At 42.3% G+C, this 13360-nt stretch overlaps 1 protein-coding gene across 3 annotated transcripts; it reads left to right on the top strand.

Annotated features, from left to right (window-relative positions):
• The first annotated feature begins 549 nt into the window (after positions 1 to 549).
• On the top strand, positions 550 to 11434 carry eya3 (EYA transcriptional coactivator and phosphatase 3). Of its 3 annotated transcripts, none has more exons than XM_058046634.2 (19): positions 550 to 710; positions 2767 to 2869; positions 3480 to 3529; positions 3623 to 3717; positions 3799 to 3879; positions 4405 to 4459; positions 4545 to 4654; positions 4905 to 5042; positions 5204 to 5289; positions 6092 to 6266; positions 6368 to 6537; positions 6616 to 6699; positions 6777 to 6866; positions 7910 to 7968; positions 8068 to 8228; positions 9026 to 9140; positions 9266 to 9387; positions 9520 to 9620; positions 11032 to 11434. In XM_058046634.2, the coding sequence occupies exons 2-19, from the start codon at positions 2822 to 2824 to the stop codon at positions 11110 to 11112; spliced, it is 1821 nt and encodes a 606-aa protein (XP_057902617.2). In that variant the 5' UTR covers positions 550 to 710; positions 2767 to 2821; the 3' UTR covers positions 11113 to 11434. The 3 variants fall into 3 exon arrangements, with proteins under 3 accessions (XP_057902617.2, XP_057902616.2, XP_057902619.2); XM_058046633.2 differs by having other exon boundaries at positions 557 to 710; positions 2770 to 2869; XM_058046636.2 differs by lacking the exon at positions 4905 to 5042 and having other exon boundaries at positions 557 to 710; positions 2770 to 2869.
• The last annotated feature ends 1926 nt before the right edge of the window (positions 11435 to 13360 follow it).

The raw sequence follows: 13360 nt of genomic DNA on the forward strand, positions 1-13360 counted from the left end.
GGTTTCAGCACCTTGATGACTTTGCGCCATAGAACAACAGCATGAACAGAGTGAGAGTAGCATTGAGAAACAATGCAAGGTAACGTAGTAGGTATTAAATGAGTAGATCATAATATATTTTATGTCATTTTTTATATATTTATTGTTCTTTTCTGATAAGTTCAGTTTGAATCTCTCATCTTGTGAACCGAGTGTCTCATTGGGTTACATGAGACACTACTAATAACTAATAACAACACAAAGCTGTGTTGACTTACCTTTTGTTCCATGAAGGATGTGAAATACCAAATATGAAGAAGGTCCTCTGACTTCTTAGATTTTTCAGTATGCAGCCATTGCTAGGGGGAACCGATTCATGCAGTCAATGTACATATAGTCATAACAGCAATTGTACATCGTTTATTTCGAACTGAAAATCAAACATTGTTCACATCTCTTTATTAGTTCTTGGTGCAATAAATACTGAAATATTTTCAAAACAAACATGGGTACTTTAATCAGTCTACTAAACAAACATATACACACCTGTCTCGTCGGCGAGGGACTGCCAGGACGCTGAAAGCGTGAATGAACAGTTTGCGCATGAGCAGCGAGGTCAGCAACGTAAACTTCCTGCAAAATAGTGCTCCCTATCAACAGACAAAGCTTTTACACATTGGATTCAATTGGCGACGCTTAAATTTAAGCGTTGTGACTTCACTCATTCAATGGTAAGACTGTTTTGCCGATTGTGGTGTATCTGCAATGCCTTGCGTTTTTTTGGAAATTAGCTTAGCATTTTGTCCTGCAGCAGCAGGAGTGAGATCCTTAGCACGCTGCCATTTCAGTACCCGCTCCTATGGCGGCCGATCCCGACTAATATCTGGAGTAGGAAACTTTTACACCACACATTGCGTGTTTGGATACTTTATCAAACATTAGTTAATATACTTTAAGTACAAATAGTGTGAAATGTGAAGCGAATGCCCCTCGATTCCTGTTGGTTAAACTTTTCTGAGTGTGTTGACGTGAGACAACTAGCTAACACCGTCGCAGTTGTGCATAGCACGACGGGCTTTTACTGTTAGCCGTGTAAACTGTGAATAACAGAAGATGGTCAGTAAACACACAGACGGTACCTGTATGTCCTTGTCGTTTTTACGATTAGGTCGATGCCATACGCGATACTGGGTTTCAGGAAATAGCCTGATTCAAGCGTCACCTTCATGGACTGCTCTCATCGGCTGGGATATTTGCTGGTAGCTGCTAATCTAAAGGCGGTCGGCTATTTGTAGATGAAATGATGGTGAAATGCTCATCCAGAATGTTTATGTTGACTTACAAAACAATAATAACAAAGCATTTCCAGTAAGCATAACCGAGAGTAACTCCTAAGAACATTATTAGTAGCGGTGCTCGATATCGGCTTTTTTACGAATATACCGAACTGATATTGTCCAGCACATCATTTCCGACATATCGATATAGGCAATAAATCTTCCCTCAAGAATTTTTTGGTCACATTTTGTGTAATGAATGAAGTCATTGTGCTTCTTTTACTGTGATGCCACAAGATGCATTTCATAAACACTACAAAATAAGACACATATAATGCATACTAGAAAAATAATTAAAAAATCATGACCAATCGTTTTAATAAAAGGTACTATAAGAATCCAATTCACCACTGCTGGCAAATATATACAGTAATTTGAAAAGCTGCAAATTGGCGGTTTTGTTAATAATAAGTAGCAATATAGTCCAGGTCTGGTGCTTATCTCATGGAACAATTACTGACACCTAGTGGCCAATGTAGAATACTATGTTCACAAGTTCAATGGCAGTATTAATGGCTTGTTTGTATTTTAGTTCATTTGGCTGTTTTGTATGGCTAATTTGGGCACAAAATACATACAGTTAGCTGAAATATGCATATTTTTAGCTAATAATAGGAATTATTCAACCACAAAAGAGTGATTTTTTTACGTGAAGGATAATTGTAGCATGCAAAAACAAACCCAAAAATAAAAGATCTAGTGGGGTTTTTTTTACTACCTCATATGTAAATTTTGTACACATTTCAGGTACAGGTCAATATAAGATGATGTTTTGGTTAGTGCAGACAAAAAGTGCATGACATTGAAAATGTCAAAAGTGTGTCAGTCATTTCGGTGGCCTTGTTTTCCTCCAGTTGTTATGAGTTCTTGTATAAGATGACATATGCTTCCCATTGGGCTCAGCTCCTGGAGGTGGCACACTTTTGCTTCAAAACGTGCCGTGTTATTTACCTCACGCGTCGTCGTGGTGTTGAATTTGCCGTCTGACCTATTTTCAGCTCCTCTATCCACATGTCAGATACACGTCCCTTTGACGGGGGAAAGGCCAGTTAAGCGAAGGCGGGTGGACGGGGGTAGGGGAAGTGAGATTAGATCTCCCTCGTGGTACCTTTTGAACCGGCAGCTTGCACCTGAGCGATATTTTTTTTTCTTTTTCAGTACGAGTTAGATCATGTAAGGGAGCATGCTTCCCTAATCCCACGCTAAGCACAAGAGTGGTTAGTTGGTCACACCTGCCTCACCTGTAGGTCTCGTGCAGATGTGACCAGGATGCCCCACTTCCTTTACCCCCCACCTCCTGCCGCCGCCCCTGTAGCAGCAAGAGAGGGAAGCATCAATGTGTGTTTATGTGATGAGGGGAGGGGAGAACCTTGCATTGAAAAACTACATAAGGCATCGTCTCACAGTCTGCTTTTCAATTCTCTGCTCCGGCCTTTGGGACTGTGTGAAGCAGGGTCCGGACAGACTCCCCAGGCCCAGAGAGTAGGCTGTGACAGCGTGCCGTCATGTCGGGTCGCTCTGCCGCAGAGATGGATGACTCGCAGGAGCTGCCGGTAAGTATGGCCGCAAGAGGGGGGGGGGGGATTTTACATTAATGACTAATGATTTTAAATTGAGGCAGTATTCTCTGTATTTCCCATCATCGCTCAAAAAGCTCTGGACAGAAAGGCCAATCAGCACTTTTACCGTTTTGTTTTTGTTCTTCAATCATTTATACTTGGAGTTCCAATGAGTTCTTAAATTGAATGCACTCAATTATTCTGATATGTTTGCCTATTTATTTTGTGCTACAGACAATGAGCACTACAAATGACATTGTTAGTGCTATTACATTACATTACATTGTCCATTTTTTTTAGAAATGTGTTACATTTGGGGACTAACTGAGATTATGATCAGGTTTTCACAAGAACCAATATACGGGTCACATGATTTACAGTGGATATTATTATTATAAAGCAATTTTTACCCCCATCGGAAATAAATGTACACTATCCAATCAATGTAGTCCAGACACCCAAAAAATGTATGGGAACTGAGGCAAAAATGTTGGTGAAAATATCAGTTGGTAAAAACTGTAGCGTTCAAAAATAGTATCAGTTATTTAAGATGGGGCAACCTGGTGGTTTTGTTTTGTTTTTAAAAATCTTTGTTTTTGCACAGGCAAAGAAAGCAAAGCTTGACTTAGACCACAGACTGGAAAAAGACCAAAGGTGGGTCATCACTAATTCTGGTTTAAAATAAGATTTATTGTGTAGATAGAGTACATAGGTGGGCTAAAACCAAGTTTCTCCGTGCGCTTGCAGTAATTTGGGTGATGATGGAGGCCCTGACGCTGTGTTGGCTCCGTCGGAGCAGGCGAGCTCTTACACCGCCCTGTCCATCTCCCAACTTGACACAGGTGAGTCAAACGTACGTAGAAAGGTGAAACTAACCACAAAGTATAGCTGCTGAGTTCGGGAGTTTTTGCATCTCTTCACAGGGGATCCGGAGCAGTCTGAAGCAGAGAGAGGGACGGTGCCTCCAACATGTGGCGACTCCTTGAACTCGTATGCACATTCTGGTACGAATACAAAGTAGGATTTGATATTATTAAATGGAATATTATCATAGTTTGAGCAAAGTTTATGACCTTGTAAAAACAGTTTATTAGAGACCTGTAGACATTAAATAACACCCCTATAGTGTTTACACCTCCTTTTATATTCGTTTTACTTAATATAATAGACATGATAAGCAATAATAACCTATTGTTGGCACTGGGAAAGGTCCTTGGTGAACGTAATGTGGGTCGATCACATAGATCAACAATCATCCCACCACCTATCCTCACTGTGACAAATACAGGATAGCCAGTCTAACATTAAACTGCCATACTTAGCCATACACTCGTCTTTGTTTACATCATATTGCTCACAGCTTGTGCGCAGGCTACGGGATCCCTGAAGTGACACAAGAGACGGCCGTCGCTTTAACAAAACTGTAGCAACCTACCATGCTAACTAGCTAGCCTATAATTTATTTATTTTAAACTTAAAGGGGACCTGTTATGCATCCGCAATGGGGAACTAATGTGTTGTTCTCATAGCCACAGACACAACAGCAGCGTCAGAATACACCCAGCAAGTCTATGAAGGAAGCAAGTAAGTACACAGCATGAAATAAGAGTCGGTATTTTTTTTTTAATGTATGTACTGTTGTGCTAATTCCATGACTCCTTCAATGTAGCCCCGTGGTGACGTCATACCCCAGCCAGGTGGCCTTCCCTCCGCTGGCCCAGTCCACTGTATACTCAGCTTTCCCTCAGACTGGCCAAACATATGGCCTCCCTCCCTTTGGTTAGTTCCTATTATTTATTTTTTTCATTTTCTAATCACTAAAACAGTGTTGCACCTTTGCCACTTCGCTTTTAGTAGCCTCACTACTGCTTCTGCACCGCAGAGTCAATTTCCTTTCGGTTTTCTTGCTCCAAAACACAAAGCCCACAGCTTTGACAGGAGGATTCTTTCACTTTTGCCCTTGTCTTTTTAATAACTCTTCTTTCCGCATCTTTCACTCTATGCTTCCATTGCTGTCTGTCATCTTTAGGTGCTATGTGGCCAGGCATAAAAACAGAGACAGGTCTGCCAGAGGCGCCCTCTGGTGGCCAGCCTGGGTTTCTCAGCTTCAGCACCACATATACCTCAAGCCAGCCAAGCCAGCTGCACTACTCATACCCCAGCCAAGGCAAGCTTGCTCAGGACCATGCTGTCACACTGCCAATGTTCTATAGGAGAGTGTCAATTTTTTCAGCATTCTCCTATGGTGACATCACCATCAATGTTTGACCTGCCACTGTATTAAAATGTGTTGTTGTTTTTTTTAATTATTTTTATATTTTTTTACAGGCTCAAGTTTCACAACATCCAGTGTGTACTCCAACATCCCATCAGCTACAGCTGCAACAACAGCATCCACCACAGTGGCGCTCCAGGTATGTGGTGAACTTATTTCGACACGTAATAACAATTATGTTATTTACGGTATTTTCCACAAGTTGCCTCAGTCAAAAGTCATATAAAAGTCACATTTATGATGGCCGTATCATCAGAGTGCGTTCCAAACAAAAGCCACAGAAACTGAAATAAGTTGTATAATTAAATGGATACACAAATAGACAAACTCATACATTAGAATTAGAAATTCAATTTGTGTCTTTACTGTAACTGTCACAAGCTGGGTGAATTATTATGGCCACTAGGTGTCACTAAAACCGACTCCAATGTAACTTAAAGGCAGCACATGTTGGTATTTTGTCTCTAATTGGGTTTATTTATTCATTCATTCATTTTGTACCGCTTTTCCTCACGAGGGTCGCGGCGGGGGTGCTGGAGCCTATCCGAGTTGTCTTTGGGTGAGAGGCGGGGTACACCCTGGACTGGTCGCCAGCCAATCACAGTGCACATATAGACAAACAACCATTCACACTCACATTCATACCTATGGACAATTTGGAGTCGCTAATTAACCTAGCATGTTTTTGGAATGTGGGAGGAAACCGGAGTACCCGGAGAAAACCCACGCATGCACAGGGAGAACATGCAAACTCCACACAGAGATGGCAGAGGATGGAATTGAACCCTGGTCGCCTTGGTGTTAGGTCTCCTAGCGCTTAGCTCCTCGCGCTAACCACACAACCGCTGTGCCGCCCCTCTATTGGGTTTAAATTATGCATAATTATCATAACGAATGTTTGTGGTCGTGCCACTGAGAATGTTCATATTGCCCTCCCTCAGGAATTCAGCTACAACTCTCTGGGGCAGAGCCAGTTCTCCCAGTACTACAGCCTGCCTCCCAGTTACGTGCCCGCCGGCCTTCCCAGCACTGATGACCACAGCGCCAATGTGGGAGGGGCTGTGTACTCTGCAGTCAAGTCGGAGGAGGCCGCCTCAGCCGGACTACCCCCCAGAGGTGACTTTGACCACTTCAGGTTTTAAATCTATGAAGTTGACGCTAACCCGTCAGCCACACTACAAGCTAGTTCTTTTTTGTTTCCATTGTCTTTGTCAAAGATGCGTCCCCACCGGAGAACCTGCCAGCAGGCGCGGCTCTGCCCACTAGCGTGGCTCATCCGGCGGGAGCTAGAGACCAAGATGACGTTGGACGCAGGAACTCTGTGGGGAAAGCGAAAGGAAAAGGCAAAAAATGCGACAGCTCCCCACCTACTGATACCGACTTGGAGGTAATCATTTCCTACACTGAGTTAATTCATTTTTAAGAATGAAAAAGTGTCGACTAATATTTGCTGTCTGCTTTTCAGCGAATCTTTCTATGGGATCTGGATGAGACCATTATTATATTCCACTCACTGCTCACAGGCTCCTTTGCGCAAAAGTTTGGCAAGGTTTGTTTAATGAATTTAATAAGCTGAAAGAAAAAAAATGGAAAAACTTGAGTAATGAGTTGACTGTGTGGGTTCAGGAGCCAGCAACCATGCTGAACTTGGGCTTGCAGATGGAAGAGTTTATCTTTGAGCTGGCAGACAACCATCTTTTCTTCAATGACCTGGAGGTAAGACGGGACACGTGCTGATTTCCGTATTGGCCAATGTAAACATAATGTGAATGACATGCTGTCATCACTCAATCGTGGTGGAATCGCATCCCAATCGCTAACCCTCACCCTCCCCAACACCAACAGGTTTGTAAAGGGAGTAATCAAAGACACTGGCATCCATTGGAGGTTTTCCTGACTAGTGTTGTTTCTCGTGGCAATACGGGTACAGGTGTTGGGAAGCCCAAGTGACGCAGCACTCATGTCATGTCAATATGTGGTCACCTAAAACTGAAACACAATAGCCACGTTTTACATGAGATTTTCCTCTTTCCGAATGACGTACCAGAAAACAGTGTATACATGGAAAGGAATATTCCAATCTCCTACATGCACCGCTATAATCAAACGGAATAGTCAATGGGGCATGCGCACTAAAACGTAAACAACATCACGTGATTCATCGAAGATGGCGGACGAGAGTGTGATTACTTTCTTTAAAGCAGCAACTTGAAACCCATGCGATCCTGCGAAAAATGACAGCGAAGAAGAGGCGTAGAGGGGATGGGATTCATTTTTAATAATAAATTAATAATAGTAAATAGTTTTTCGGCCGTCCAGTCTCGCAATTACATTCAGTTCTTTTGTTTCTTTTGCGTTGGCGCGAACTGGTATCAAAACCGAACCTTCCGCTGTAGTCCACTGCTCGCCGCCATTTTCAAAACCTGATAGACGTCTGCGTGTTACGTCACAGCTGAGCATGCGCTGAAAGAACGCACCCTGACAACTTTCCGATTGAGCGGGTACAAGATACCTCAATCGGATTGGGGAAAGGAATATTCCACCCCTGGGAATCCCATTATATATTCATTCGGATTGGCACTGTTCTTTCGGAATGAGGTGTATACAAAGGTTACATTCTTTCCGTTTGAGCAAATAACCCGAATGGAATTGGAATATTTGGGTCCATGTATACGTGGCTATTGTCAGTAGATGTCTGAAATCAGCTGTCTTTCAAATGTTTCTGCAATAATTACCATCATTTTCTTTGTTTCTCCAAGGAATGTGACCAAGTCCATGTTGAGGATGTGGCCTCTGATGACAATGGCCAAGATCTAAGGTGCATTTAATTGTCGAAGTTTCTCTATTTTTAGTCTTTTTGTCATCCATTCTAATTTCTGATACCCTCCGCCTCTCCTCCTGACCTATTTATTATTAGTAATTACAACTTCTTAGCGGATGGATTTAATGGCCCCAGTGGTGGAGGGGCAGCAGGGGCCACTACAGGCGTCCAGGGAGGCGTGGAGTGGATGCGCAAACTGGCTTTTCGCTACCGCCGCCTAAAAGAGATTTACAATAACTACAAGGGAAATGTAGGAGGTGAGCTTGCATGTGTATGTATGTGTATGTGTATATATATATATATATATATATATATATATATACACACACATACACAGTCACTTATCAGAGGTGGTTACACTGCATCAATAGCCACGTTTACATGAGGGGTTTTTCTCTTTCCGAATGGAATCTTTCGAAAGCAATGGTATACATGGAAAGGAATATTCCAATGGCGTGTCTACATGTGCCGCTATAATCAACCAGAATAGTCAATGGGGCATGCCCAGTAAAGCGTAAACACCAACATCACGTGATACCGACTTCCTCCAGTTTTTCTTTCACTTGTTGGAATAACTCCGTATTGCCAGTTTTTCCTTCGTCCAGTCTAATGCACACCAAAGCTGCTTGCCAACCGCCAATAAACAACAGAAGAAGAAAAACACCACGAAGAAGAACGCAGTCTGACAACTTTCCGATTGAGCGGGTACAAGATACCTCAATCGGATTGGGGAAAAGGAATATTCCACCCCTGGGAATCAGATTATATATTCATTCGGATTAGCACTTTTCTTTCGGAATGAGGTGTATACAAAGGTTACATTCTTTCCGTTTGAGTAAATAACCTGAATGGAATTGGAATATTTGGGTCCATGTAAACGTGGCTAGTCATACATACTACATGAGTACAGTATGGCGCACGTGTTCCTAATGTGGTGGTCAGCAACAACAACAAAAACAGACTTTGTTCATCTGCATCACGATTGTGGCCAAGATAAACAGCAAGTCTGTTTGGTTGACGAGTTGTTTAAATAAAGAATGTCGGTCCTTTCCAGGCCTGTTGAGTCCCATGAAGCGGGAGCTGCTTTTACGACTGCAGTCTGATATCGAAAACGTAACAGACTCGTGGCTTAACACTGCACTCAAGTCTCTGCTGCTCATCCAGTCCAGGTCTGAGGCTTAGACACACTCATTTAAAAAATGCATAAGTTTGCTCAAAATTGAACTATACTTTTGTACATTTATTTGTAAACACTGCATCAATGCACATTTTAAATTGTATGTTTCACCAACAGGGGGAAGTGTATTAATGTCTTGGTCACCACCACTCAACTGGTTCCAGCTCTGGCTAAAGTGCTGCTCTACGGTCTGGGAAATGTCTTCCCCATTGAGAACATCTACAGCGCCACAAAAATAGGTACGCGTCAGAGATGATAAAAAAAATAGCAATCACTGTTTGAATCAGACAACATAAGTGCTAAGTCAAGGCAGATACTCCGCAAAGCGGATTAGGTTGAGTTTTATTTTTGTGTTTTTTTTTGTCTTGAAGGTAAAGAAAGTTGCTTCGAGAGGATCGTCTCTCGCTTTGGGAAGAAAGTGACGTATGTTGTCATAGGTGACGGACGTGATGAGGAGTTTGCAGCCAAACAGGTAGATGCTCTCGATACCGGCCATTTTTGATGGTTTTGACATGGTTCCTTAGCAAAAGAAAGATTGTACTCATCTTTCATCAGGAAGTTTTTTTTTAGTAATCATAAGGTCGTAGGTAATTTTCGGCAAGTTTTCAACAAAAAAGGGAGGGAAAAACAGCCTTGTGTATGCTACACGGCTCCATGCTTGTTGTGGTAGAGCCGGATGCATGCCTAGCTCTTATATAATGCACCTATTGCCACCTTGTGGCCGTTTTTACTGCACCAAACATGATCTTTTCGACTGCACGGTTGCATCATCACGTCATTTTGCCTTGCGTACTAAAAATATTAGTATATAAGCAGATCCTTTAATATGCTCAAGGATACTGTAGCAACCTGGCAGGTATGTGTAGTGTGAGTTTAATGCTTTCCGACACTATGGAGCCCTGAACATGACAAGTCCTGACCTGGTATGCATGGGTGGGACAGTTGAGTTTGCTAATGTTGTTTTGGGCTCATCATTCATATGTTAAAAGTCCACTGGGCCGGCGCCAGTTGGTGCCAGTTCGCGCCAACGCAATTTGCTGTTGCACCTAGTGTTGCCAATAAGGTGTGTAGTGGCCCGTAACGGTGGCAAAAATTGAGTGTGGCGGCAAGAAAATTTCAAAATGTTTAAAATTTTCGCCACGCCGATTGCTCGATGCAAGCGTCCACCAAGTGGAACCAAATGTCGCAAATAAGCTGCCTATTGGAATCCACTGGAATGTAATGGTGTGAGCCAAGTTGCAGCAATGATGCTAGGAGTCCACTGGGCCGGCACCAGTTGGTGCCAGTTCGCGCCAATGCAATTTGCTGTTGCGTCTAGTGTCACCAATAAGGTGTCTAGTGGCGTGCAGTGGCTCAAACTGGCCCGTAACAGCGGCAAAAAATTAGTTTGGCGGCAAGAAAATTCCAAAATGTTTAAAATCTTCGTCACGCTGATTGCTTGATGCAAGCGTCCACCAAGTGGAACCAAATGTCGCAAAAAATCGGCCTATTGGAATCCACTGGAATGTAATGGTGCGAGCCAAGTTGCGCCAATGATGCTAGGAGTCCAAAGATTATGTGATGTGGCGCTGAATAACGGCAACATGCCGAGCGAACATTAATTCGGCGCCACTACGCACCAATCACATAATTTTTGGCGCAAACTGGCACCGGCCCAGTGGACTCTTCCATTCCATCTGTATGGACGTTCCAGTACAATCTTTGTCCTTAATAATGGCCACTACTGAGCATATAGTGTAATCTTCCACCGCCACGCACTGGAACTAGTTCTCCAACGGGTCTCATGTTTTTAATAAATTTATGAGAGCGTGAAACATGTAACACCATATGTTGGAAACTAATCAAATAAGTGTAACTAAATGTTTTATCTTTTTTTTTTGTAGCACAACATGCCTTTCTGGCGGATCTCCACTCACGGTGACCTCGTGTCCCTGCACCAAGCTCTGGAACTGGACTTCTTGTAAAAGAAGAGGAAGGAGAGGGAGTGGGGCAGAGGCACATTCAATGGTGGGGGGGACAGAAAAATCTAGTTAGCAGTCATCGTTTGTGGAGTGACAGTAATCAACGCTGCACGCTGACGCTTTTAATGTACCGAGGGAGCCGACAAGCCGGGTGACCAAATCGGCCGCTTTAAAACATCCTCCCCACGCCCAGCACTCCCTGTTCTTTGGCAGCTAATCTCGCCACAGATAAAACTGGTACCCCATCACCTCCCACACCTCCTCGTTTCAAATTACCAAAGGGCCTTCACTTCATGTGCGCAGGTTTCGTTTTTCCATTCAAAAATGTATTTCTAGGCTGATTTGCACTCGTTCTGTTTGCACTCATTTTGCCGACATTCATCACGTTAACCTCAGACAACTGCTGGGATCGCCACAGTGTTGTTGTGTTGCGAGAACCTGAGCAAGCTGGACTGGAAGTAGTGTGGACTTATTTTCTGCCCCATTGTTCTTAGCGTTCATCATAAAGTTTTAAGTTTTGGCCCTGTGGGAATGACGGTTCTTGAGATGGTAGGAAAAGAAATGAAATATTCATCTGTTGGCCCCTTTGGCTTCCTTCTAGCACAAGCCCAAAGTGTCCTTCAAGTGGAATCATTCAATTATTTGTTGGCCGTTTGTGTAGGGACGAATGTGATCCTTGTAAATATTTTTTTTTAATATTTCCTCAGCCTGACACCATTCGTATCCAAGAAGACACTTTCTCTCTTTACAGAAATTACTGGACATTCAAATTACAAATTAGCTAGCACGTCACAAGTTTATATTTATTCCTCTAAAACACAAACTGGATGCATATGAATGTCAAAAGTTTTTGTTCACTAAATAAAAAGAAATGTCATTTGATTTTGGAAAAACCTAAAGCTGAAACAGGAAATTGTCTTTGGACTTTTGGTGCATGATTTAAAGGCAGGGGTGTCCAAAATGTGTTTGGTTGTTGTTGTCGCAGTCTAAAAATACTTGATTATTCAAAAAATTCAAGGAAAACCTCCATCCCTTCCAGACACAAAAAATGCATTACAAAGAGAAAAATTATAGTTTTACATGCAGGAGAAAAAAAATGCTTAATAATCTTAAATTACTAATACGGAACTTAATGTTGATATGAATTTGCTATACATCCCGGAGAGATCAAATTCAATTCATTCATTCATTTTCTACCGCTTTTCGAGGATCGCGGGGGGTGCTGGAGCCTATCCCAGCTGTCTTCGGGCGAGAGGCGGGGTACACCCTGGACTGGTGGCCAGCCAATCACAGGGCACATATAGACAAACAACCATTCACACTCACATTCATACCTATGGACAATTTGGAGTCGCCAATTAACCTAGCATGTTTTTGGAATGTGGGAGGAAACATGCAAACTCCACACAGAGATGGCAGAGGGTGGAATTGAACCCTGGTCTCCTAGCTGTGAGGTCTGTGCGCTAACCACTAGACCACCATGCCACCCATCAAATTCAATAGTTTTACCTTTTTCATGAAATTGCTGACAGCTTTCTTTGGCCCCATGGCAGATTATTTGGCAGTCACAATACAAAACGTGCAAAAATTTTGTGAGGAAAAAGTCAATGCTGTCCGATATGCCGATATTTCCGATACCGATTTGTGTAACATGACATACACACGTGTTGTATACAGCATTTTTTTAAAAATTTTCATGATCGGAAGAAAAAAAAATCTGATAGTGATAAACCAATATCGCATTTTTATGCTGATATCGAGCCGATAATTATTGGACATCCCTTCTAATAAGACAAACCTGATTGTTGCAATTTGGACACCCCTGCCATAAGGGATTGAAACGGTACAAAACGAGTGCAATACATCCATTGATTTGTTTATTAACGGTAGCTAAAAAAAATAAAATAAAGGGTCAACTCTCGTGCGATGACTGAACAATTCTGAGCCTGAAGATTTCATCTTTACACATCTGCAGCTTTTTAGACCGTTACGAATGTTTATTTGCATTTGTTTTTGTGTGTGACGTTTGCATATTTATATTGTGCCTTTAACCATCATCTGTATGCATCATCTAAAAAAAGGGAAATGTGTACAATTTTTTGTTAAGTACTCGTATTATGTTATCCTAAGTGTTATATGCCTCCTTTTTAACGGCGTTTTCTTTCTCCTGAGGTATCTTTAAATTCTTTTTTTGTTGTTGTTGTTGTCACTTTGCTCTATGTTCAGATGTCGGCAAGCTGTGTCAGCAGTG

The sequence above is a fragment of the Doryrhamphus excisus genome, linkage group LG7 (genome assembly GCF_037039965.1).
Source record: "Doryrhamphus excisus strain RoL-2023G ecotype Guam linkage group LG7, RoL_Dexc_Guam_v1.1, whole genome shotgun sequence".
Classification (NCBI taxonomy): Eukaryota; Metazoa; Chordata; class Actinopteri; order Syngnathiformes; family Syngnathidae; genus Doryrhamphus; species Doryrhamphus excisus.